Source organism: Nyctereutes procyonoides, unplaced genomic scaffold (assembly GCF_905146905.1).
Source record: "Nyctereutes procyonoides isolate TBG_1078 unplaced genomic scaffold, NYPRO_anot_genome, whole genome shotgun sequence".
Classification (NCBI taxonomy): domain Eukaryota; kingdom Metazoa; phylum Chordata; class Mammalia; order Carnivora; family Canidae; genus Nyctereutes; species Nyctereutes procyonoides.
This window is the reverse complement of record NW_026575030.1, coordinates 22,988,892-23,016,205: the sequence shown is the minus strand read 5'-3', so window position 1 is coordinate 23,016,205 and position 27,314 is coordinate 22,988,892. Positions and strand designations below refer to the sequence as shown.

Genomic DNA, 27,314 nt, shown 5'->3' with positions numbered 1-27,314 from the left:
AAAGGCCCTCCGGGCGCTCTCCGCCCCGCCCCCCCGGCTGGCTTCACACCAGCCATCTTGGGTGACGGTGATCGCCGCCTCTAGGCGCTCCGGGTTAGAGCGTCTGGCGCCATCTTGGATGCGGTCAGCGTCGCCTTTGGCCTCCTCCGCCGGTGCCGCCGCGTCTGCCGCCTGGAGGCTTCGTCGTCCCTGAGTGTTTTCTGTCCTTATCCCCTCTGCCTCCGTGACGGATCGGGAGTATGACGCCCTCGTTCTCCCTTCCCTCCTTGCTTCTGCCGATGGCTCTGGCCTCGCCGCCGAGCACGTGACCAGCGGGTAGGCCGCCATCTTGGGTGCGGGTAGTTGACGCCGACGCCGCCCCCCTTCCGCCCCGGAGCCCCGCGACGGAGCGGCTCCCCGACGGGGCGCTGCTCCGGGACCAGCCCCCGGGGTGACGGGTGACGGGTGAGGGGTGAGGGGTGAGGGTTCGGCCGGCCGAGGTTTCTAAGCTGGACTTTTAAATGTCGGAGGAGCGGTGCGGAGCGGGAGACGGCCCGCGGGAGGCGTTGCCCGACGTGGCACGTGCGGCCCACGGCCCAGTGTCAGGGAAGGTTCCAGGGCGGCGTCGGTGCTGCGGCCCCGAGCCGCGTGGGCGCTCACCTGTCGCCGCCTCAGCTGGACGGGGACGGGGACGGGGACGGGGACGGGGACGAGGCGGCGGGGCCCTGCGACCCGCCGTCTTTGGTTGGGCTTGACTGTTAGCAGCTAGTTAGCTAGTTAGTCAGCTGGCTAGTTCGTTCGTTCGTTCTTTAGTTATGTATTTAGTTAGCTAGTTATTAGCTCGCAGTTTAGCTAGTTATTTAGTTATTTAGTGAGCTAGTTAGTTATTTCGTTTAGTTAGCTAGTTAATTCGTTAGAGTTACGTAGTTAGCTAGTTATTTAGCTGGTTAGTTATTTAGTGAGCTAGTTATTTAGTTTGTTATTTAGTTCATTATTTAGTTAGCTAGTTATCTAGTTCGTTAGCTAGTTTAGTTATTCAGTTATTTACTTAGTTATTTAGTTATTTAGTTATTCGGTTTAGTTATTTAGTCATTCAGTTATTTAGTTACTATTTTATTTATTTTTTAAATAAATTTCTATTTATTTATGATAGTCACACACACAGAGAGAGAGAGAGGCAGAGACATAGGCAGAGGGAGAAGCAGGCTCCATGCACCGGGAGCCCGACGTGGGACTCGATCCCGGGACTCCAGCATCACGCCCCGGACCGAAGGCAGCGCTAAACCGCTGCGCCACCCGGGGATCCCTATTTTAGTTATTTATTTAGTTACTCAGTTATTTAATTATTAGTTATTTACTTATTTATTTACTTATTCAGTTAGTCCTTTAGTTATTTAGTTATTCAGTTAGTTATTCAGTCACTTTGTTATTTAGTTATTTATTTAGTTCTTGAGTTAGTTGGTGAAAGGCCCCTACCCGCTAATTTTCAGACATCTTAAATGCATTGCTGTATACGTGGCGGTATAAAATACTTATTCTAGAAAATGGAGCATCTGCGAGGTTGCACATGGGGTTGGGGGAGGGGGATTCCTGGCACAAAATGAGAGAGAGAGTCGTCTTCTGTGTCCCGGAGACCATTACAGCGGGAGGTGGTGGAAAACAAATCTGTGTCGGTTGGTGAAAGGTGTTCTCAGTTAGGAAGTTACTGCAGCAATCGGGTCCACAGGGATAGTGGTTTAGGCCAGATAGTGGTCGTGATTGAGGTGATGAAAATGGCATTGAAATCTGGACGTATTTTAAAAGGGCTGCTAAGATTCGTGGATGTATTAGATGTGGAGTAGGAGGTAAAGGAGACCTTATTTTTTTTATTTATTTATGAGAGAGAGAGAGAGCAGGGCAGAGACACAGGCAGAGGTAGAAGCAGGCTCCCTGCAAGGAGCCCGATGTGGGACTCGATTCCGGGACACCAGGATCATGCCCTGGGCTGAAGGCAGATGCTCCACCGCTGAGCCACCCAGGGATCCCCGATAAAGGAGGCCTTGTGAGCAACTTTGGGAGAACTGAGTTGTAGAAGAAAGCATTTTGAAGGCAGAAATCAGTGATTTTGTTTTTTTACGTGTTGAACCTGAAATTTTCATTAGACATCCAAGCGGAGAGATGGAGTAAAACCAATTAGATTTAGACCAGGTGCAGGCAGAGCTGTTCCTTCTGGAGGTTCCCAGGGAGAATCCATTCCTGACTTCCTCCAGCTTCTAGAAGTCGCCGGCATACGTTGGCTCACAAGTTGCATCACTTCAGTTTGCCCTCTGAACTTTCACCTGCTCTCGTAACAAACAACCTTTGTAATTACATTGGGTTTAACCAGGTGTTCCAGGATAATTTCCCCATAGCGAGATTCTTAACTTCCATCACACCTTCACAGCCCCTTTTGCCATATAAATAACCTTCTGGGGATTAGAATAGGGACCTCTGTGGGGGGCCATCCTATAACCTATTTACAGACCATTGCCAAAAAAAAAAAAAAAAGGCAGCAAGCAAGAAAACCCCCAGACTTGAGAAAAGTGATATTATTTTTAAGCCGTTATTAAATTTGCCAGAAAGTAAGAGATCTCCAAAGTGGAAGCTGCAAGAGGGCTTTTGTTTGTGGTGGTTAAGAACAGTAAATTGAAATTAGAACAGTGATCACTTAGCAAAAGCCAAAACCAGGATTTCTCTGAGGGCAAATGCTTGCAAGAGGGCTAGGATTGAGAGACTAACCAAAGGAGCTTTCTAGGGCCTCTTTTATAGGGATGCTAATCCCATTCCTAATCACTCTCCAAAGGCTCCACTTCAGAATACTAGCATGTTAGGGATCAGGATTTCAACACGTGAATTTTCAGGGAACACAAAACACTTAGATCATAGGTGTTATTTCCCCTGGCAAAAGGGATTTTGCAGATATGATTAAATCATGGACCTTGAGATAACAGATTAGCCTGGATTATCTGAGTGCGCCCAACGTAATCACAAGAGGGAGGCAGAAAAAGAATCAGAAGGGGGAGTGACTACAGAAGAAAGAGCAATGCCATGTTTCTGGCTTTGAAGATGGAAGCAGGCTTGATACTCACTAGTAACAGTTAACATGTATCACAGTGTGCCTTTCTCATAAAGAGTTTGATAAATTGATTGTGATATCTCCAAACCTACTAGTGGTATGTGAAACAATACCACTTTTTTAAAAGTTGGCATTAGCATGTGGAAAACATAAGAAGGCTTTTAGAATCTGGAAAACGTAAGGAAATGGATTCTCTCTGTAGCAAGAGATGCAGCCTTGCCAACATCTGATTTTAGCCCAGTGAGACTGTGTCAGACTTCTGACCTACAGAATTTTAAAATACTATACATGTATAGTTTTAAGCCACTAAGCTTGTGGAAATTTGTAACAGCAGCAACTGGCAATACAGCTAATATCTCTCTATTGAATATCAGTCAAAAAGCATTATGAGAGATAATCACGATGAAAGGTTCTGTCCATCAGGAAAACATAATTTTAAGCATGTACCTAATCACATGGTCTCTGTGCTAATATTCCAATTCTATGTAAAGAATAATAAAACATTATTGGGTAACATTAAGGAAGACCTAAAATAGCTGGAGAGATAGTGCATTTGTTACTGGACAAGAAACAAGTCTAAACTCAGGTTCGGCTGCTTGCCACTTGAAAATCAATACCTGAGACAAGGGATGGAGAGGAAGGTTGCTTTCCTTAGGAAGCCAGCAACCTGGGAAGATGGTGGACTAACATCTCAAAGAGCATCATCACTATCCACGTGAAGTTGGAGGGATATAAAGGGGAAGGTGGAAGAAAAGGGAGGGAGGCTGTCTGCAGGAGAAGTGGATGCCCAGGCAGTCCTATGGCGACATGACCCTGAACAGACTTGCTGGCATCAATGGCAGCTGCTTTCAGATGTAGTCAGGCCTTACCTTCTGGGAAGGTTTGGTCCTTCATTCCTCAAGGCCAATGGTCTGCAAACCTTAAGGAAAGTAAGTTAGTTCTGCTTACAGACCAAGGGACTTCGGTCAGCAAGCAAGAAGTGCATCAGCTTAAAGCAAGTTAACCTTTAAGACCAGTTGGAGTTGTTGCAAGTCATAAATTGAAAGACTCCATAAATTGAAAGACTCCATATGGAAAGAACTCCATAGACAGTTCTCCCTAAATTAATTTGTAAATTGCATGTGATCTCAAATCAGAATTTCATCAGGCGGTGGTGGTTTGTTCATTTTGGTTTCTGTGGAACTTGATAAGGAAATTTAAATGTTACATGGAATTGTAAAGGTCCAAAATTTGTCAAGATATTGGGAGAATTTGATCTATAATATATCAAGACTTGTAAATTATAGTAAATAAGACAACATAGTGTTGGTGTAAGAATGGCAAATAGGCTGATGGAGGAGAATAGAGAGCCTAGGAAACGTAGACACTTTGTGTATGACAGAGATGCTGTAGGGGAAAGATGGGCTTTTAAATAAATGCTGCTGGGACAGTTGGATATCCATATGGGGAAAAAAATTTCCATTCCTCACAGCACACACACAAATCATTTCTAGGCTTAAATGTGAATGACAACATTTAAGGCTTTTAGAAAGTAATGTAGGAGAATATCTTTATGATCTCAAAGGTAAAGAATTTTAAAACAAGATAAAGTACCAACTGTAAATGAAAAAAACATACATTTGACCGGATTAAAATAAAGAACTTCTGTTCATCAAAAGATAGAAAACTAGCAGGACCCCTGGGTGGCGCAGCGGTTTAGCACCTGCCTTTGGCCCAGGGCGCGATTCTGGAGACCCCGGATCGAATCCCACGTCGGGCTCCCGGTGCATGGAGCCTGCTTCTCCCTCTGCCTATGTCTCTGCCTCTTTCTCTCTCTCTCTGTGACTATCATAAAATAAATAAAAATTAAAAAAAATTAAAAAAAAAAAGATAGAAAACTAGCGTGACCCCTGGGTGGCGCAGCGGTTTAGCACCTGCCTTTGGCCCAGGGCGCGATCCTGGAGACCCGGGATTGAATCCCATGTCGGGCTCCCGGTGCATGGAGCCTGCTTCTCCCTCTGCCTGTGTCTCTGCCTCTCTCTCCCTCTCTGTGTGTGACTATCATAAATAAATAAAAATTTTTAAAAAAGATAGAAAACTAGCAGAAAACTACAAAGTACAGAGTGGGACAAGATATTTACAACACACATAATTAGAAAGGACTAATCTTCACAGCATATAAATACTCCCTCAAATCAGTAAGGGATAATCACATTGAGAAAGTGAAAGTGGGCAAAAGACTTGAACTGGGACTTTACCAAATTAAAAAAAAATGACAAACATATGCAAATATCCTCAACTTTATTGCTAATCAGGGAAATGAAAATTATAACTGTATTAAGACACAATTAGCCATCCTCCAGGGTGGCTAAAATGAAACAGTTTGACAATACCGGTTGTTGGCAAGAACATAGTGCAGCAGAAGCTCCTGAAGCCGGCTGGTGGTGGTGGTGCATTCACTTCAGAAAATGGTTGGACATTATCTAGGAAAGTCAAAGGTACACATAACCCGTGACTGATATTCTGCTACCAAGTAGATGTCCTTGAATGCCCCTAGGATACATATACCAGAATATCCAAAGCAGTTTTGTTTATTAGCCCCACACTGAATACCACTCAACATCTTATATACAGTAGAATAAATAAATAAGTCATGACATGTTCTTACAGTGAGTTACTTTACAGCCCTGCAAATAAACAAATTGGAGCTCTACTTGACAACTTGGATGAATCCTATAAACGTAATACTGAGTGAAAGAAGTAAGACACAACAATGTATATAGTATGATTCAGCTAAAGTGCAAAATCAGGCTAAAACTATGGTTTTTTAGGGATATATATACACAGAAAAAGCAAAGCAAAGCAGTGATTACCACCAAAGTCACAATGATGGATACTTCTGGATTAGAGCTCACCACCTGACTTAGGAGCTTTTGATTAGGAGGCAACCCTCTCCCTCATCTCTATCTTCATAGAAAAGGTGACTTCTACACAAAAGAGGACTGTAGTGATCATTTCTAGGTTCCTACACAACGGAGACCAACTTAGAAAAGGATTGTATTGTAAGGTCAGCGGAAAGCTCACAAAAATTGATGGAAAAGCTGATTGAATGAGATTTGGAACATGGATAGGAAGCCATGAGAAATTAGGCAGCCAAAAGGAGAGACCAGATCTATACACAGGAAGAATCTGGTTATTATCCAGCAGCTTGTGTCATTGGCCTGACAACCATTGGACATTGAATGATGCCATTACTGGTCCCTCTATTACCCCTGAAAGATTCAACACTGCCATTTGCTTCTCTGTTACCCCACGGTCAGTCAAGGTCTTAGGTAGGGTCCTCTGATTGGAAGGTCACATGCCCAAATTCTAGAGACATTGTTGCTGGCAAAGGGGCTGTTTGCCTACACTTGAGCTTGTTTTTTGGAATTCCCTTCAAATAGTGTGTTTAAAACTGGATGAGCCACCCTGGGTGGCTCAGTGGTTTAGTACTGCCTTCGGCCCAGGGCGTGATCTTGGAGATGCAGGATCGAGTCCTACGTCGGGCTCCCTGCATGGAGCCTGCTTCTCCTCTGCTTGTGTCTCTGCCTCTCTGTCTCTCTCTCTGTGTCTCTCATGAATAAATAAATAAATCTTTTTTCAAAAAACTGGATGGTCAGAAATAGAATACACCCATAACAGGGAATATGAGAAAATATATTCTAGCCCCCCAGGAAGGAGGAAAAAGAAGTATGATTAGTTAAAATCTGTGAAATTCCCTGGGCCATATTTTTACTGGGGTGCAAGACATTGTGCACAGTCATTGAAATGAAAGGCAGCCAGGCTTTTTCTTCCTTCTGTCTTGTAGTGTACTATTCTCTCTCTTAAAAAAAATTAATTAATTCCAGTGTAGTATATATAGTGTTATATTAGTTTCAGGTGTACAATGTAGTAATTCAACAATTACGTGCATTACTCAGTGCTCATCATCTAAGTGTACTCTTATTCCTCATCACTTATTTCACCCACCCCACCCCTACCTCCCTTCTGGTAACCATGAGTTTGTTCTCTATAGTTAATAGTCTATTTTTTGGTTTATCTCCTTTTTCCCCCTTTAGTTCCTTTATTTTGTTCCTTAAATTCCTCATATGAATGAAATTATATGGTATTTTTCTCTGACTGGAGTTAGTTTGTTTCTAGGTATTTTCTTATTTTAGTGCAATTATAAATGGGCTTGTTTTCTTCATTTTGCTTTCTGCTGCTTTATTAGCATGTAGAAATGCAACAGCTTTCTGTATATTTATTTGGTATCCTGCAACCTTATTGAATTCAGTACTAGCAGTACTGAAAAAAATTACCCACAGTAATTTTTGGTGGAGTATTTAAGGTTTTTCTATTTATTGTATTGTGTCATCTGCAAATAGTGAAAGTTTTACGTCTTCCTTACCAATGTGGAGGCCTTTTATTTCTTTTTGTCGTCTGATTGCTGTGGCTAAGACTTTTGGTATATGTTGAGTATAAGTGTTGAGGATTTTTGCATCTATATGTATCAGACATATTGGCCTATAGTTCTCTTTTTGTTTTGGTAACATCTTAATCTGCTTTTCATATCAGGGCAATGCTGGCCTCATAGAATGATTTTGGATACTTTTCCTTCCTCTTCCATTTAAAAAAATGTTTTACTTAATTCAATTTGCCAACAAATAGTATAACACCCAGTGCTTATCTCATCATGTGCCCTCCTTAATGCCTGTCACCCAGTTACCGCATCCCCCCATCCTCTTCCATTTTTTGGAATGGTTTGAGAAGAATGAGTATTAACTCTTGAAAATATTTTGTGGAATTCACCTATGAAGCTGTCTGGTCCTGGTCCTGGACTTCTGTTTGTTGGGAATTCTTTGATTACTGACTTAATTTCATTGCTGGTAATTCAGTTTTTGGAGGCTTATAGGTTTCTAGGAATTTATGCTTTTTTGGGAGACGGGATGAGTCTGGTTAAAGGTTTATCAATTTTATTGATCTTTTCAAAGAACCAGCTTCTAGTTTCATCGATCTGTTCTGTGTATTTTAGTTTCCAATTTGTTTATTTCTGCCCTAATCTTTACTATCTCCTTTTTTCTGCTGGTTTGGGATTTTGTTCTTCTTTTTCTAGTTCTTTTAGGTGTAGGATTAGGTTTTTATTTGGGATTTTCCTTGCTTCTTGAGGTATAAACTTCCTTCTTAAAACCACTTTTGCTGGGACGCCTGGATGGCTCAGCGGTTGGGCTCTGCTTTCAGCTCAGGCCTTGATCCTGCAGTTCAGGGATCGAGTCCCACGTCGGGCTCCCTGCGCGGAGCCTGCTTCTCCCTCTATGTTTCTGCCTCTCTCTATGTCTCTCATGAATAAATAAATAAAATCTTTAAAAAAAAAAAAACACTTTTGCTGCATCCCAAAGATTTTAGACTATTGTGTTTTCGTTTTAATTTGTCTCACTGTATTTTTTTAATTCCTTCTTTTATTTCTTGGTTGACCCATTCATTGTTTAGTAGCATGTTATTTAATCTCCGTGTATTTGTGGTCTTCCCAGATTTTTTTTCTTGAGGTTGATTTCTAGTTTCATAGTGTTGTGGTCAGAAAAGATGCATGATATGACTGCTCTCATTTTTATTTTGTTGAGATTTGTTTTGCAGCCTTATAGGTGATCTATTCTGTAAAATGTTCCATGTGCACTTGCAAAGAATGTATTTTGCGCTTTTAGGATGGAATGTTCTGAATATATCTGTTAAGTCCATCTGGTCCAGTGTGTCATTCAAAGATACTGGTTTTTGTTTTGTTTTGTTTTTTGCTGTTTTTCTATTTGGGTATCTATCCATTGATGTAAGTTGGGGTGTTAAACTCCCATACTATTATTGTATTACTCTTGATTACTTCCTTTTTATTAGCTGCTTTATGTATTTGGGTGCTCTTATGTTGTGTGCCTATATAGTTATAACTGTTATATCTTCTTGTTGGATTGTTCCCTTTATGATTATATAATGTTCTTTTCATCTCTTGTTATAGTCTTTTATTAGTGTATTTTGTCTGATTCAAGTGTAGTTGCCCCAGCTTTCTTTTTTGCTCTCATTTGCATAATGCTTTTCCATGCCTTTACTTTCCATCTGCATGTGTCTTTAGGTCTCAAATGAGACTCTTGTAGGCAGCATGTGAATGGGTCTTGCTTTTTTGATCCATCCCATCACCCTATGTCTTTTGATTGAAGTGTTTAGTCCATTTACATTCAAGATAAATGATATTGATAGATATGCACTTAATTGTCATTTTGTTATTTGGTTTTTGGTTGTTTTTGTAGTTCCTCTTTTTTTCTCTCTTTTCTCTCATGGCTTGCTGGCTTCCTTTAGTGATATACTTGGATTCCTTTCTCTTATTTGTTTTCGCATATAGCTGGTTTTTGTTTAGTGGTTACCATTAGGTTGATATATAACTTATGTGTATAGCAATTTATATTAAGTTGATGGTCGCTTAAGTTTGAATCCATGCCAAAAGCGGTAAGTTTTTACTCCTTTCCCTCCCTGTTTTAGGTATATTGTGTCATACTTTACCTCTTTATTTTGTAAATCCCTTGACAGATTTTTATAGTTATACTTAATTTTACTTCTTTTGTGCTTCCTACTTTTTTTACTCCTGTTCTTTTATTTCCACTAAAAAGTCCCCTTTAACATTTCTTATAGGGCTGGTTTAGTGGTCATGAATTTAACTTTTGTTTGTCTAGGAAACTCTTTATCTTTCTATTCTGAATGATAGTATTGCTGGGTAGAGTTTTATTGGATGTTGGGGTTTTTTCTTTCAGCTCTTTAAATATGTCATGTGACTCCCTTTTGGTCTGCAAAGTTTCTGCTGAAAAATCAGCCAGTAACTTTGTGGGGTTTCTCTTGTATATAACTGTTCCTTTGCTTTTAAAGTTCTCTCCTTATCACTATTTTTTTGCCGCTTTCATTACTGTATGTCTGGGTGTGGACCTCCTTGGGTTGATTTTGTTGGGGGCTCTCTGTGTACCTTCTAGATCTGGATTTCTGTTTTCTTCCCCCTTTTCTCTCTCTTCTCCTTCTGGGATCTCTATAATGTGAATGTTATTACATCCCATAATGTAAATGGTGTCACTTAGTTCCCTAGGTCTATTTCATCTATTGTTGTTGTTGTTATTATTATTATTATTCTCTCCTGTTCAATGTGATTGCTTTCCATTACTCTGTCCTCTAGATTGCTGATCTGTTCTTCTGCTTCCTCTAGTCTACCATTTATCCTGTCTAGTGTATTTTTAATTTCAATTACTGCTTCATCTCTGATTGGTTCTTTATGTTTTCTGTCTCTTTGTTGAGGGTCTCACTGAGGTCCTCCACTCTCTTCTCAAGTCCAGTGAATATCTTTATGACCATTACTTAAAAATCTCTATCATGCATATTACTTATCTCCATTTCGTTTAGCTCTCTCACTGTGATTTTATTCTGTTCTTTCATCTGGGACATATTCCCCCTTATCGTCTTTTTTTCTGTCTGTTTCTGTGTGTTAGGAAAGCAGCTGTGTTTTCCATGCTTGAAAATAGTGGCCTTATGAAGAAGAGGTCCTGTCGGGCCTTGCAGTATAATGTCCTGTGTTTACCAGGACCTGGAGCTTTAGGAGTGTCTCCTATGTGTGTTGTGTGCACACTACTGTTGTGGCCGAGCTACTTTTGCCTTCAGTCCTGTCCTCTATGATGGCTCTCTTTGCCTGTGGTAAGCAGAATTGTCCTTGTGCTGTTAGTGGGCCAGTATAGGGCTGCCGTGGGCTTTAGCGGAGTCCGATTGTGTGTTTGCCAGAGATGTGGTAATCAGGAACTACAGGGTGCCTTCTCCTTGTTGTCCCCTGAGAAACTTTCTTTGGTGGTTGGGGCCTGTAATCAGACCAGTTAACTACTGGGGCTGCAGTTGGACTTGTGTATGTGGTTATCTTCCCCTGTCTCTGGAGCAGGAGTCACTTTGGTTGGTGCTGGCCCCTATCAGGGCTGCTTGCACAATGCCAGGCTTGTGGCACTGCTTTGGATGGGCTCCAGCCAAGGGCATATTGGAGGAGGCAGGTCTGCGGGAGAATGCCAGGGCTGGATGTCTGTGCAGTGTTAGCAGGGTTTGTCAGGTCTGTTGTTGGAGGGGTCCTGGAGCTGAGGCCTGGCAAGAGGGGGCCTGTCCACAGAGAATATGGGGGCAGGGGCACTGTTAGCCGGCTAGGTAGAGAGTGTTGGCACTGTGTTGGTTCCTGCAGGTGTCCATGTGTTAGGCTAGGGTTTGGCAGAGGGAAATGGCACCCACCAGCTCTTTTGTTCCTGGAGAAGTCTCCTAAAGATTCCTGACCCTCCAGCACATGCTCTGAGAGTAATAAGTAACTCTCTTCCCTGTATACCCCAGACATTTTCAAACTGCTCTTTCTCTGCTCTCTTTGGGGATATTTGTTAAGCTGTCTCTTTAAGGATGGGGACTCAGTTTCCAAAGCCCTCCAGAGTCTCCCAGAGTAGAACCTGCTGATTTTTGTAGTTCTAGGTCTTAAGTCCTTCTGATTGTAAGAACTTGTGAAATTAGACCCCACTGATTTTCAAAGCCAAATGTTAGGGGGAGTTGTCTTCCCCGTGCAGTTTCTCCATGCCTGGGTGCTTGGTGAGGTTCTGTTTTCCCTCCAGCTGGCTGCATCCCTCCCTTCCATGAGCACTCCCAAGGGTCATTTTGCTCCTGACCATGTCTCCACCCTTCCTTCCTTCTTCATTGTGACCTCTTCTCTCCATTTAGCTGTAGAGAGTCTGTTCTGTCAGTTTTTGGGTCATTTTCTGGGTTATTTATGCTGATGTTACCTAGTTGTATGCATAGGACAAGGTGACCTAAGATCTTCCTACTCCACCTAGATGTCTTAATTTTTAAAAAATATCAATAGCATCCTGGTTTTTGCACCTGGATGTAAATGTTTTCTCGTATTTCTTTGAAGATACTATTTTTTTTCTTCCTGTATAATCTTTATTTCTTTTAAGTCCTTTTTGATGTTTGTTGTCCTCTGTCTTTTTTTGTTAAGAGACTTGCCTCAAATGGTCAATGGTATTTGATTATTTGTCTATATTTAAGAGTGAGGTACTAAAAACAAGTTTGTGTTTAGGTGGGGCTGTTCAATGTGGGCCTTCCTGTAAAGTGCTTAGTCACAAGAATAACCTAGGAATGATCAGACAAGTCCGTGATATGCAGAATTCAGTAGAATGTAATTTTAATGTCTATAGCGGTGTAACCCTATCAGAAAGAAAACATTTCGGAATTCTACCAAATCTGGAAAGGTTTCAACACACTGAAGACACATAAGGATTAAAAACACTGGCTATGAGTATTTATAGAGGTAGATGGGAAAGATTTAGATACCTAATGAGAAGTAAAGAATGAAAAACCATTGAAGTCATGAAAGAAGTAAGCTACCATCTTTTAGGCAGTGCAGACTTTCAGGGATAAAGGAACATTTAGAACTTAAACTCACGAACTGGATTTTAGAGTTGGAAACATAGTGACTACAGAAAGGGACTTGATCATCTGAGTCACAAGAAATATCACCAGGATGTGTTGTAGTTTCAGGTCTTATGCCCCATTGAAGTCTGGTTAAAAATTAGCACACTCAGTCAGCTGAGAAGGCAATGTTCCCCTCAATTGGGATTTGTTCAGGGCTGTAAGCCTGGTTCAATATCCACAAATCAGTTATTGTAATATACTATATTAATAAAATGCAGGGTAAAAATCATGGTCATTTCAGTGGATGCAGAAAAAGTATTAAACAAAATTCATCATCATTTATGATAACTCAAATGAAGCGGGAATGGGAGAAATTACTTCAACATAATAAAGGCTAAATATGACAAGTCCACAGCCAAAATCCTTCTCATCAGTGAAGAGCTGAAAGCTGTTCTGTAATATTGGGAATAAGACAAGGATGCCTACTCTCTCCACTTTAATTCAACATAGTCTTGAAAGTCCTTGGCAGAGCAATTACAAAAGAAAAAGAAAAAAGTCAACAAATGGTGTTGAGAAAATTGGACAGCCACATACAAAGAATGAAATTAGACCACTGTCTTACATGACACACAGAAATTAACTCAAAATGGATTAAGGACTGTCGAACACAAGACCTGAAACCATAAAAGCAGAAGAAAACATAGGCGGTAAGCTCCTTGACATAGGTATTACCAAAAAAATAGTTTTTTAATCTGACACCAAAACAAAAGCAAAAATAAATGAATGGGTTTACATTAAACTAAAGAGCTTCTGCACAGCAAAGGAAAACATCAACTAAATAGAAATGCAACCTACCGAGAGAAAATATATGTAAATCATGTATCTGGTAAGGGGTTAATATTAAAAACATATAAAGAATTCATATAACTTAATGGTAAAAACCCTGATTAGAAAATGTGCAGAAAATCTGAATAGACATTTTTCAAAAAAAGACATACAGATGGCCAATAGGTACATGAACTGATACTCAACATCATTAATCATCAGGTAAATGCAGAGCAAAACCATAGTAAGATATCACCCACACCTATTAGAATAGCTGTTATCAAAAAGACAATAAATAAATAAATGTTGGGAAGGATGTGGAGAAACGGGAACCTTGTGTAGTACTGAGGGAATGCAAATTAGTGTAGCCACTATGGAAAATTTTTTTAAGATTCCTCAAAAAATTAAAACTAGGGCAGCCCGGGTGGCTCAGCAGTTTAGCGCCGCCTTCAGCCCAGGGTGTGATCCTGGAGACCCGGGATCGAGTCCCATGTCAGGCTCCCCTGCATGCATGGAGCCTGCTTCTCCCTCTGCCTGTGTCTGGGCCTCTCTCCCTCTGTTTCTCTCATGAATAAAAAAATAAAATCTTTTTAAAAAAATTAAAACTATATGATCCAGCAATTCCAATTCTGGGTATTTATCTGAAGAAAATAAAAACACCCTATGAACCGTATGTTCATTACAGCACTATTTATGATAGCCAAGCTGTGAAAACAACCTAAGTGTCCATTGATGGGTGAATGGATGAAATTATCTTATGGATAAATAACAGAATATTATGAGCATAAAAATGAGTGAATTCTTGATATTTGCACCAAATGGATGGACCCTCAAGGGCATTATATTAAGTGAAATAAGTCAGATAGAGAAAGACAAATATTGTATGATCCCTCTTCTATGGGAATCTTGGGAGGGGGAGAACCTCATAGATACAACAAATTGGTTGTTGCCAGAGGTGAGGGTGGGGAATGGGGGAAATGTATAAAGGAGGTCAAAGGTTTAAAAAAAAAAAGTATTACATCTTGGTAAATTTATAAATCTACCAAATCATATCAGGAAACTGCATTTAATAGTTTAAGGAAGAGCTGAGTTTTAAAATTTGCCACATTAATAGGTAAAATATTAATTTAAAAAAACAGAATGGAGGGCAGCCCCGGTGGCTCAACGGTTTAGCGCCTGCCTTCAGCCCAGGGCGTGATCCTGGAGACCCGGGTTTGAGTCCCATGTCAGACTCCCTGCATGGAGCCTGCTTCTTCCTCTGCCTATGTCTCTGCCTCTCTCTGTGTGTCTGTCATGAATAAATAAATAAAATCTTAAAAAAAAAAATAGAGTGCCAGGTTGGCTCAGTCGGTGGAGCATGCAACAACTCTTAATCTTGGGTCCATGAGGGCAAGCCCCATATTGGGCATAGAGCTTACTTAAAAAACAAAAACCCCAGAATGGTTTCCAAGTAATCTTTTTTGAGCACAAAAATCACCCTCAAGTACATAAAATACCAACACTGACAATTTAATGAAAATTGGGCTGTTTTGTTGAGAAATTCCTGTATGACAGTATGTGTGGGTTATTTCTCCATGCTATCCAATTTTTCCAGAAAAAATGCTTCAGCCTCCTGCCTCTGCAGGGGTACCCTGCAATAAGGCTGGCTTCACAGGTGCACATTTGTGCAGTCACATGGCGCCCCACACTTAGAAGGGTCTCATGCTTGTTTTAATGCCCTGCTATCACTGTTTTGAAATTCTTAATACTTTTTTTTTCTTTTTTAACAAAAGGCCTAACAAGCCTCTCTTTTTTTTAAATTTTTATTTATTTATGATAGTCACACACACACACAGAGAGAGAGAGAGAGAGGCAGAGACATAGGCAGAGGGAGAAGCAGGCTCCATGCACCGGGTGCCTGACATGGGACTCGATCCCGGGTCTCCAGGATCGCGCCCTGGGCCAAAGGCAGGTGCCAAACCGCTGCGCCACCCAGGGGTCCCCAGGCCTCACATTTTCATTTTTCCCTGGGCCCTCCAAATTACATAGCTGGTCCTGCCTGGCAGTCAGAGTTCTGGCAGCCAGCCACACAGGGGAGAGGGCTGGAGTTTTGAGGTTTAGTGTGTAGCTTTTCCCTGAGTCCTGTTTTCTGAGTTGCTTCACTCCCATCTCAGTTGGGCCTGTCATCCAGTCCATGGCCTCTCTAGTGTAACCAGAAGATCCCTTTTTCTGCCAGGATTGGGAACGAGACTGTCAGAGGGGCCATATGGGCTACAGGAGGAGATGGGAGAGAGTCAGTCTAATGCCTCTACTTTTGCCTAGTTCTGTGGTAGGACTCAGTTTTCTCTTTGAGGATTTTTTTTTTCCTGCAGACACTCGCGGAGTGGAAAAAGAACAAAATCAATTACCAATTAGTCTATCCCCCAATTTTGTCAACACTCAAATCTACCGTATCACCTCTCCCATCCTTTGCCCATGTGGGTTCATGCCTTTGTCCTTTTACTCTCATTTTCTTGAGGTTTTGGGAGACAGGAAATAAATGCAAGTGTTCAGTCCACCATGTATGGCCACTAGTCTTCAATGAGTTTCCGTAGAAACAACTACTTTCCCCTTTATCACTCAATTTTTCTTGACTCCTGTAATAATTAAATTATGTAATTACAGTTACAATTAGAATGAGTAAGTTTAAGAATAAACCCTATTGACTACAGTCAGAAGTATGTGGGCATCAGTTAATTTATTTTACAGAGGAATGAGAATTGTTAAGTTGGGCAAGTTGTATGAAATGGAAATTAGTTAATTGAGCTTCTGTTTTAAATGAATGTAAGCCAGCCCTTAAGAAGGTTCATTATTGAAAGTCTAAACAGTTTGGCTTCTTGGACAACCAGTGTGAAGAGGCTTATCTGTCTTTAAAACTTACTTGAAAAAAATAAATAAATAAAACTTACTTGAGCAAGCACATGCCTTTCTAGGACCAGGCTCTTTTCTGTACTTTATAGGTATAATGAGTGTGTTCAGACTGACTTCCTGGACCTTGGACCTTGGTCTGTCCTAATTCCTAGTTATTCCATCCTACCTCTATCGCGATCTTCTATTTGGACTTTGACCTGAAAGACCTTGGTTTGCATCTGTATGTTGATACCTTACATTCCCTTTAAAGATCCCCTTCATAAGCACCTGGTTCCTCCAGTCTCTAGCCTTTTAGGAGTTCTTCAGGGCAAAACCGACCTGCCTTTTACAGCTTCCTTCTCTGCGGCAAGTCAGGTATCGGCTTCTTCTGTGCTCCAAGTCAGTTACCCACTCATTTGTTTGCTTTCTTGTCTTACAAAAATCAGGGATTTTTCATCTGTCGTCTCCAATATTTGTCTTTGAAGGGTTTACAGCTTTAAAAAAAATTATTATTCCTTTACTCTCAGTTTAGCATGGGTTCCAGAGAGAAGAGAGTGACTGCTTCTTTTCAGTAGGTCCTGTTGGGCTTCCACTCCTGCTATAGTAGCTTCTCATTTTCTAAGCCCTTGGTATCCTGCTTTTCCAGAAAAGGGCCCCTCCATTTTGAGTTTTGTAGACAATTAAAAAAAAGATATCTTCCCAGCCATTTCCTGGGACTGCCTAACAGCGCGGGATTTGTTCTGTGGCTAATATGCAGTCAGGAACAAGTCAATGTGAGTTAGCTTTTGTAAACATCAATTAAAAATTAGGAATTTATATATTTCTTCTGAGTTCAATTTGTTGATATATAGGTTTTCATAATATTGTTACAGTTGTTTGTATTTCTGGTGTTGGTTGCTATTTCTCCTCTTGCATTAGTAATTTATTTGGGTTCTCTCTCTCTCTCTTTTTTTTTTAAATGAATCTTGCTTGAAGTTTTCAAAGAACCAGGTCCTGGTTTCATTGATCTCCTTTTTAGTTTTTATGTAATTTTTTTTCTGTATAATTTACTTCTCTAAACTTTATTATGTGTTTCTTTCTGCTGGTTTTAGGTTTTATTTGTTATTTTTCTAACTCTTTTAGGTATAAAATTAGGTTGTTTATTTGAGATTTTTTTTCTTGAGGTAGGCCTGTGTTGCTACAGACTTTCTTCTTAGAACCACTTGCTGCCTCCCAAAGAATTTGGACCATTGTGTTTTCATTTCCATTTGTTTTCATGTAATTTTTAATTTCTTTTTTGATTTCTTGGCCCAATCATTGTTTAATAGCATATTAAATACCTCCATGTATTTATGCTCATTGTGATGAAAAAAATCACAAGATTTTTTCTTGTGGTTGATTTTTAGCTTACTGGTGTTGTGGTCATAAAAGATGCATGGAATGATTTCAATTTTTTTTGAATTTGTTGTGACTTGTTTTGTGGCCCAATATGTGATCTATTCTGGAGAATATTCCATATGCACTTGAAAAGAACGTGTTTTCTGTTTTAGAATGGAATGTTCTGAATATGATAAATCCATCTGGCCCAGTGTGTCATTCAAAGCCACAATTTTCTTGTTGATTTTGTTTTGATGATCTGTCCATCGATGTAAGTGGGGTGTTAAAGTCCTCTTTTATTATATTACTATTGATCATTTCTTTTATGTTTTTATTTCTTTTATGTTTGTTATTAACTGTTTTGTGTATTTGGGTGCTCCTATCTTGGATGCATAAATATTTACAATTGTTATATCCTGTTGGTGGGTTTTTCTATTATTATATAGTATCCTTCCTAGAAGGAAGCATTGGCAAGGATGTAGAGAATAAAGGAACCCTCCTGCACTGTTGGTGGGAATGCAAATTAGTGCAGCCACTGTGGAAAATAGTATGGAGGTTGTCAAAAAATTTAAAATAGAACTACCCTACAATCCGACTTGCACTACGGGGTATTTACTCCCAAAATACAAAAACACTAATTCAAAGGGATACATGCACCTCTGTGTATTACAGAGGTGTTATTTACAGTGGCCAGCCTATGGAAGTAGCCCAAATGTCCATCCATGGACAAATGGATAAAGATATAATATGTACGGGGATGCTTGTGGGGGTCAGCAGTTGAGCACCTGCCTTCGGCCCAGGGCGTGATCTAGAGTCCCAGGATTGAGTCCCACATCGGGCTCCCTGCATGGAGCCCGCTTCTCTCTCTGCCTGTGTCTCTGCCTCTCTCTCTGTCTCTCATGAATGAATGAATGAATAAATAAATAAATAATAAATAAATAGATAAAAAGATAAAATATACATGCACACATATATATATACACACACACAGTGGACATACGTACAATGGACTCAGCCATAAAAAGAGTGAAACTTTGCCATTGGCAACAACATGAGAGAGCTAGAGAGTATAATACTAAGCAAAATAAGTCAGAAATACCATATATAGAAAGACAAATACCATATAATGTCATTCATATGTAGAATTTAAGAAAAAAGACAAACGATCAAAGGAAAAAACGAAACGAACCAAGAAACAGACTCTTAACCATAGATACCAAATATATAGTTTTTGTGGATGAGAGGAGGTGGATGGGGGGATGAGGGAAATAGGGGATGGGGATTATTTTATCATGATGAAGAAAATCAAATGATAAAAAAAATCAAATGAGCTATTGACAGTGTGCTCTATAAACTGGGAGATACCACCAAAAATAAAAATTATTATGTCAAAAAAAAAAGGAAGTGATCTTAAGATTTTCTTAGTAAATAAGAATCTGTGTGCATATCCATAACACATTTCTCACTTAGTAAATCAGATTGTAGTTATTTTGCCACATGCTTTTTCCTTGCAACTGTACCTGTGTATAGAGCTGTTGATCTTCACACTTTTTTTTTCATGGAAGTTAATGTTACTTAAACGGCAAGTAGATCAAAGATAAAGAAAAAAATTAGGGAACTCTTTGGGATAAAGGTATAGCACAATTAAAGCCAAGCTAAGTCTGAGAAGTTTCCTCTTAATTGCAAAATAAGGCTCATTAAGGTCAAATGAGCTGTTCTCCTGACTATGAAGAGAGTAGCAATTGGGAGTTAAAACTTTCCCTTAGGACAAGAGGACAGTTTGTAGCATTTCCTAAACTCACAGCAATTCCCTCTTTTTTTAAAAAATATTTTACTTATTCATGAGAGACAGAGAGGCAGAGACGTAAGCAGAGAGAGAACAGGCACCGTGCAGGGACCCCCATGCGGGACTCGATCCTGGGACTTGGGGATCATGCCCTGGGCCAAAGGCAGATGCTCAACCGCTGAGCCACCCAGGGATCCCAGAGCAGCAATTATTTCTTGAACAATTGCATGGGTACTTTCAAATTCAAAGATCCTTTTCTGGGAGGTGGACGAATTTAAATGGTTATTTTCATCTTTCGTTAGTATATAACTTTTTCACATCTGTATTTTGTTTCTGCAGGAATATAAACAGTTACTTGAGAGTAGAGGATGTTTCTGATGTATTTTAGCATCTCTGAGTGCCAGAAGAATAGGGGCTTACCATCAGGATCAGGTAATGTGCATGACCTCATTTATTTTTATTTTTTAGAGGTGCCTGGTGGCCCACTTGGTTAAGCTTCTGACTCTTGATTCCTGCTTAGGTCTTGACCTCAGGGTTGTGAGTTCAAGCCCTGCATTGGGCTCCATGCTGGGCGTGCAGCCTACTTAAAAAAAAATCGATCTATTTTTATTTTTGAAAGAGAGCAAGCATGTGCATGCATGCTAGCAGGAGAGGTGGGGTGGAGAGAGGCAGAGAGAGAATCATTCATTCATTCATTCATTCATTCATTTATGATAGTCACACACACACAGAGAGAGAGAGAGGCAGAGACACAGGCAGAGGGAGAAGCAGGCTCCATGCACCGGGAGCCCGACGTGGGATTCGATCCCGGGTCTCCAGGATCACGCCCTGGGCCAAGGGCAGGCGCCAAACCGCTGCACCACCCAGGGATCCCCAGAGAGAGAATCTTAAGCAGGCTCCATGCCCAGCACAGAACCGACATGGGGCTGGATCTCATGACCCTGAGATCAGGACCTGAGCTGAAATCCAGAGTTGTATGCTTAACCGGCCAAGCCACCCAGGTGCCCTGAGCTCACTTAATTTTTATAACAACTAAGAGGGAGGAGCTGTTACTCTGGTTTTATAGATGAGGGGACTGAAGCACAAGCTGCACAGCTCCAGTAAGAGACACAGTTGGAACCAACTCCCCTTGACTGATTAACCAGGTTAGCTAAATCCTACCCGTGTATTCTGCAGCATTTATCTTCAGTGAACATGTCAAGTGCCTTCTGGAGCGAGATCTTAGACTTAATGGACCCTACAGAACAGGTTGTATGACTACTTGCTAATTAATGTTTGATGAATTCGGTCTGAGGCTATCCTTCACGTTAACCTGCCGTCTGGGATAAGGATGTGGAGGGGCCCAATAGCTCAACCTATCACTTCACTATTAGTGACTACTTATGTCTGCCCAAAATAAGCTAGTAAGTGTGAATGACCAAATGGACAGGTTAAGTGATAATTTTCTTCTTCCTTAGTTATCTCCAACTAGAAGAAATCTAGTGCCATGATAATGTGAAGATGTTGTCATATACTTCATGTGGTCACCAGTGGGGCTATAGTCTCTGACATGAAGCTCTCCCTGCAGAATGTTAGCATTTGGAACATGGCAAGGCCTACAGGCTGAGATTTCAAACAAGCAGCAGTTAGAAATGTAAGGTTGTCTCCAAACACTGTAGGTCTCCTGGGTATTTCCAGTCCCAGTGATCAAAACAACCAATGTTAATGATCTTAGCTGTCCCAGTGGCCCCTCCCACCTCCTTTTTGGTTCTCTGCCAAGGAAATCCTGCCCTAGTGACCCGGTCTCTCCTCTGCATCTATCTCAAGTGGCCCCATTGGATGCTCCCCTATCTCAGATAGCTCCAGGTTCCAAAACACTTGAGATTGTTGTCCTGGCTGGTTGTTTCATATCACAAGTAATCTTGTAATTGCTTGTGAATTGCAGGTCTACTTGGATTTGGTGGTGAGGAGCATAGAACTAGTACTTTTAAAATGTCTTAAAAAGTGAAAAATATATACGAATATAAATGAATAATCAAAAACTATAACCGGGTCACCAGATGGCTCAATGGTTGAGTGGCTGCCTTTGGCTCAGGTAGTGTTTCTGTCCTGGGATTGAGTCCCTTATCGGACTTCCCGCAAGGAGCCTGCTTCTCCCTCTGCCTTTGTCTCTGCCTCTCTCTGTGTGTCTCTCATGAATAAATAAATAAAATCTTTATTAAAAAAAAAAACAAAACAAAAAAAAAACCAAAAACTGTAACCTAGTTATTGAGTCTATATTATCCAGTATAAATGGTGAAACTATTTCACACAAACATTTAAGTTCTAATTTCACAGCAATACAGTTAAGATAAAATTTGGAGTTCTCATTTTTCCCTAGTCCATCTAGAACAGTGGTGATAGAACTTTACAGAAAGTTTTAACCTGAGGTGTCCAATTATATGGAAACTAGTCATATGTGACTACTGAATACTTGAAATTGTGGCTAGCATAACTGAGGAGTTGAATCTTAAAATTTATTTACGTTAATTTGAGCTTAAATAGTCACTTGTGCCTTGTGGCTACCGTATTAGATCTCAAATTTGAAAAAAAAAATCTCAAATTTGATGATGACCTTATAACAGGATAGTCTGTTATGTAGCAGCCACAAAGAACCCTAAAATCGTGGTGAATCATAAGAACCAAGTTTATTTCTTTTTTTTTTATGGTGAAAAAATTTATATTTAGATTTATAGCCGACTGGAACTAAGTTTATTTCTTGTGTTATATATCCATTGGGGGCTGGCTTGGGACCTGGGCAGATAAAGCAGTCACTGTCTTACATGTTGCCAGCCATAATGGAGAGTCTTGCACTGGTATTTAAGTACTCTGGCCCAGAGGGGATGCACATCACTTCTTCTCACAGCTCAGTGACCAGGACTAGTCACAGCCCCACCTAGCCAGGGAGCCAGTAGTGCTGTGCCATGGGACAAAAAGCCTCAGTAATGACAGCACGGACATTAGAGTCACCCTTTCTAAATACAGAGAAGGAATTCCTAAAGGGTAAAGAAAGTAGTATTACTTGTGATTTCTTGAAAATTGGAGAACTTAGTTGAATTTAGAATTCAGTTACCCTTCATGTCCTTGATACTTATTAGCATAGATTTATTAAAAGCCAGTAAGATTTGAAAGGTAAAACTCAAACACTTTGATCAAAAACAAAAAGAGACTATATAGAGCTGACAACAGTCATCATGTCTTTTTAATTAGACATAGAAATATCATTTCATATGAAGTAATGCGATGTAAACAGCAACCAACGAGTTTTTATGTGTTTGGGATGAAAATGAAATGGGAGAAAATGTTTTTGTTATTTTTCCTGGTGCAGAATATGTATGGCCCCTTTTTCCCTAGCAAGGAATAAAAAGTTCTATTTAAAAATAGCAAGTTCCTCACTAGGAACATTTGTGAATTGTGGTTGCCTTAAAAAAAGGAAAAAATTGAAATATTTATTAACTGGACAATGTATTGTTTCTCCTTCTAGACTACACTGTGGGTTCATAGAATCATTTAATTCAGCATTTATTAGCATGCCCGATTCCTTTTAGAATATCTATAATATTGTTTGAAAACTCAAGACCTAAGGGGCTCACCATCTGATAACAGATTTTTGATAAAGCAGGAGCATTATCAGGAATTTCCTCCTAACAAATGTTTCAGTATCAAGACACGGAAAGATAGCACTTGGTTGCCAGTAACAAAGTGTACTAAAGTTACAAATGCAAACCAAGCCCTGGTCAATAATATTAACGATGGTAATTTTGTCACATGCCAAGAATGTCATATAGATCTTAGCATTATGAGGATTCTGTAGATAGCAAACGTCCATGGAATTTGAATTTATCTGTAGAATGCAATTGAATCAAACTGATGCTCAAGAGAGATTTTGTTTATAATGTGCAAATTAGGCTTTCTAGTATAAACAAGGTCTATGCGAGTCCTTAGTGAAACACAACCATCTAAGCCATTCACGCAGCACTGCATTTTTGTCGTTTCCAGGATGTATCTGGGTAGTCTCCAGCGAGTGGCATGGGAAGAAACAGAAGGGTTAAGAGATTGAACAAACAGCGTGCACTGTGGTATCCTTTATTTAAAAACTGTGAGCTAACTACAGTTGTAGTGTTCTCATTTACCATTCTGATGGCATAATAAACTGGGAGAACATTAACACAATTTCAAGACATTAAAAACCTGTAGCAAACACACACCACACATGCGCACACACATGACAACACACATGCACACGCAGATTATAGTCTAAACACAACTAAGTGAAGAAAAGCTTCAAATGCTCTAAATCAAATTTTAAAACCCTTTATTATAAACTGTGGCAATACTGTGGCTATTATGAAAAAAAGTTGTAACTGCTTAAAAAGCAAAAAGAAAAATACTGGCAAATTTGAAACTAGCAGCAAAAAGCAGATAAAAATAGAATGGAAGGTAACATAAGACTAATATCAAAGTTCTAAAGTTGATACTGTGTAGGGTTGTACTGAAGTCATTTCAGATTGTTTCTTGAGGAACTAGTAAGAAGTCCCTTGAAATATGAAATTGCTGCACTTTACAAACAGTGGAAAAGAAAAAGTATTTGGAATGTTACACACACACACACAGAGAGAAATGTATTAGGTATATCAGTTTATAGTCTTTGTTTATGACCTTCAAAACGTTTATAAAGAAAAATTTAAGTGCCAATGTAGTGAAAGAAAAATTCCTAAAGATGCAAGTCTGAGTGCATTTATCAGGTCTAAGAATACATTTGAAGGCTGGGGGCAAGGCATGACTGATGAGCACATTCAAGAAGAAAACATCGCAGAACCCATAAGGTAGGTAGAGCTCTCTGGAGAGTGTTTAGAATCGAAAGTGTGTTAAACTCAGACTACCCCGAAGGAGATTCCAAAGTACGTGCAGTTCTACAGCCCTTCATCAGTTGAAATCTGTTTCATAGTGGCCGATAAATAATTAAGACTAACTTTTCAGCAAACTGGTTTTTCATACATTCAAACACAAAAATCTTTACCACACATGAGAGCTGATATTCTAATAACAGCACAAATACGAATCCTGGTTTCAGAAGAAAAGCACATTAGCAAGGATCTTTTTTTCCCCCCACGGGTTCTTACAAAAATGTCTGAAGCTGCTAGACATCTGCGGAGAGGGGATAAGTTTAGATTTCCTACTGATTTTGGAAGAAAAGAGATTCTGTTTTCCTAAGGAAGCCAGCCATCCATGAACAGGGGACCGGTCTTCAGAATCTAAGAAGCATAATGTCCTTGGTGCTCAAACTCATGGCAAGTTCAGATCCAGGAAAACTGGCAGATGGAACAGGGGAGAGAAATGAAAAGTTTGAATGTATACAGTATACTTTGGAATCAAATGTGCCTCGTAAGTTAGAATGGCTCAACTGCTTTCAGAATGAAGTGCTGCAGTACTGGAGGAGACACGGTTCCCTGGAATTAGGAGCTGGGAGACAGGTCTCCATCTCCAGGGACCTTCTGGGCTGAGCTGTGACCCCAAGGGCCTTATTTGTCATGAGTGCTTTCAGTTAGGGAATTTATGACTTTACCCAGATAAAGATTTCTTTTGGTTACTTTCTCTTTAATATCAACTGATCAGGCAATTACTGGTAATTTCCCAAAATGAAATCTGGCTGTGCTAGTATCTTAAGATGCCAGCTAATTCACATTAATGCCCATCAATAGCTGCTGCTAGGTACCACCTGCTGTTGCTGAACAATCAACCCTCAAATGACCTAACTAGATAATCTATCACACTAGGTGCTTTTACTATCTTGGATTTTTTGAGCTTTAGAGAAATAGTCTTGGTAATTTCTTTGTAATATGACTTAGAAGCTGCTTCTCTCTGGCTTTGTTTCACTCTTCCTCTTCTTCCTCTTCCCCTTCCCCTTCCCCTTCCTCCATGGTCTCCACAATGAGCTCTGCTGTGCAAGTGGCTTCTCCAAGACTATTGACAGCCTTGCAGGTGTACTTGGCATCGTCATCCCCACAAACATCGCTAATGATTAAAGAGCAGTTCCCATCCTCATCGTAGTCTATCTGGAAGTGGCGGGACTCCCGGATTGACTGGTCATCTTTAAACCAGACAACTTCAGGGTCTGGGTATCCTGCAGCACAGGGAGAGAACACAAGTTGGGAAAACTGTTATTCAGAATTTCTTATCAATTCATGCAAGCAGCTCCTAAGCAACCTCTATTGATTTCGGGAGTAAAGGGGGGAAAAAAAAATGATGTTTTGGCTTTTAGCATCTCTTTCGAGATTTACATTTGGATATGGGCATATACTGTAAGTAGTAATATCCAAAACTCTACAAAAGATACCAGTCATGCCATTTGCCAGCCATGTGGGGATTGTACTAGCCACCTTTATACAGATCTAGAGTACTTCGTGGGACATAGCCCTGACTCCAACCACACACCTAGAGCTAAGTATCTCCTTGGGTGAAAAGAAAATTTCTTACCTTATATAAAAGTTGAACTTAACTTTAAATAAAAAATAAGAGAACAAATGGGCACAAGAGATCTTTTGGGGGTGATGGAAATGTTCTAAAATTGGATGGTGGTGATTGCACAATTCTGTGAATTTACTGAAGATCACTGAATTGTATACTTAAAATGGGTAAATTTTATGTTATGTAAATCATAACTCAAAGCTGACAATAAGCTCAATAATACATAAGTTAGAGGAGCTGATAATATTGCCAAAAAAAAAAAAAACCAATATTTATCTTAGCCTGATCCAAAGACAGATAATCTACCTACTGTAGATAACTGGAAATTGACCACATTGGTTAGACTCATTTTATGTTATTAGTCATGTTTCTGCAAAGTTCAGCATTTAAAACATATTTTTAAATATATACATCATACATATATGTATATGTCCTATATATGTCCTATGACATATATGTCATATATATGTATGATGTGTATGTGAGATACACACACATATTGGCCTTTACAAATATATAATGATTCTAATGGACTCTTTCTTACATTTTGGAGAAATATTTTTACAGGAAAAAACTTTCCAGCCCCATCCAGAATAAAAAATTACACCTAAGAACTTAAGAATTCTAACATTCTTTTCAAGTAGATTTTGTTTTTATCAAAACTGCAGCCATATGCTTTAATTCCTCCCTAGTGCTCCAAAGTTATGCAAATATGAAGGAAACATTCCCAAAGAGAAGAGTACAAAAATGAGATCACTGTGTTGTAATAATTTTTAAAAAGGAAAAAAGAACTTTAGAAGACCCCCAAGACAGTGGTGATGGTGAGAATTCTGAGCATTGGCCCCAGAGCTTTGAGCAGTACCCCCAATCTGCATACTTCCACATTAGCAAAGGCAACACACCCTCCTTTTTTTTTAATTGAATGGAAAAAGAGAAAGATGATGATAGGCACTGCATTTACAAAGCAATTTTAATGACAGAGGAGAAGAACTTTCTTCATTCTTCACTTTGGGTTACTTTGCCCAAAAGGCGATATGTAGTCAGTCATACTACTGGAGAATCTTAGATCGTGGGAGGCATGATTCGTTCTGACTGCTGTCCTGTGCTATGCAGCCTTGGGAAAGTTGCTTAATGAACTTCTGTGCTTTATTTGGTCAGACTGAAATGGGAGATGACCGTTCACTTTGGCACAGAAGAGTCACAGACTTGAGACAAAGAATCCAGTCTTGCCCTAATCTTTCTGGAATGCTGCAATCTGTGGAAACTGAAATTTTTGTGTCACCAACATTGCTAACTTCTCAGGTTCTATGCTAAGATCACTTAAGTTCCCTGGAGCTCTAACAACTCACAATTCTATGGCCTCATTATTCTTGGCAGGCAGAGAAGCATGGGGAAGATGCCATAAGCATCTGGATCCCAGCTCCCCTCCTTTTGAGGTCACAAGGCATGCTCACTCTGCACTTACCAATGTCACAACTT

At 40.0% G+C, this 27,314-nt stretch overlaps 1 protein-coding gene and 1 long non-coding RNA gene across 2 annotated transcripts in view; one reads left to right on the top strand and one right to left on the bottom strand.

The window, feature by feature from the left end:
• The first annotated feature begins 34 nt into the window (after positions 1-34).
• On the top strand, positions 35-23,639 carry LOC129504035 (uncharacterized). The gene is made up of 3 exons (XR_008663273.1): positions 35-315; positions 19,689-19,781; positions 23,367-23,639. It is a non-coding gene; the product is annotated as an uncharacterized LOC129504035 (long non-coding RNA).
• The window catches only part of MYLK (myosin light chain kinase), a 181,474-nt gene continuing 177,597 nt past the window's right edge, over positions 23,438-27,314 (bottom strand). The window contains 1 exon segment of the mRNA XM_055316566.1: positions 23,438-25,491. Within this exon segment, the coding sequence (XP_055172541.1) occupies positions 25,241-25,491 (251 nt within the window). The 3' untranslated portion in view covers positions 23,438-25,240.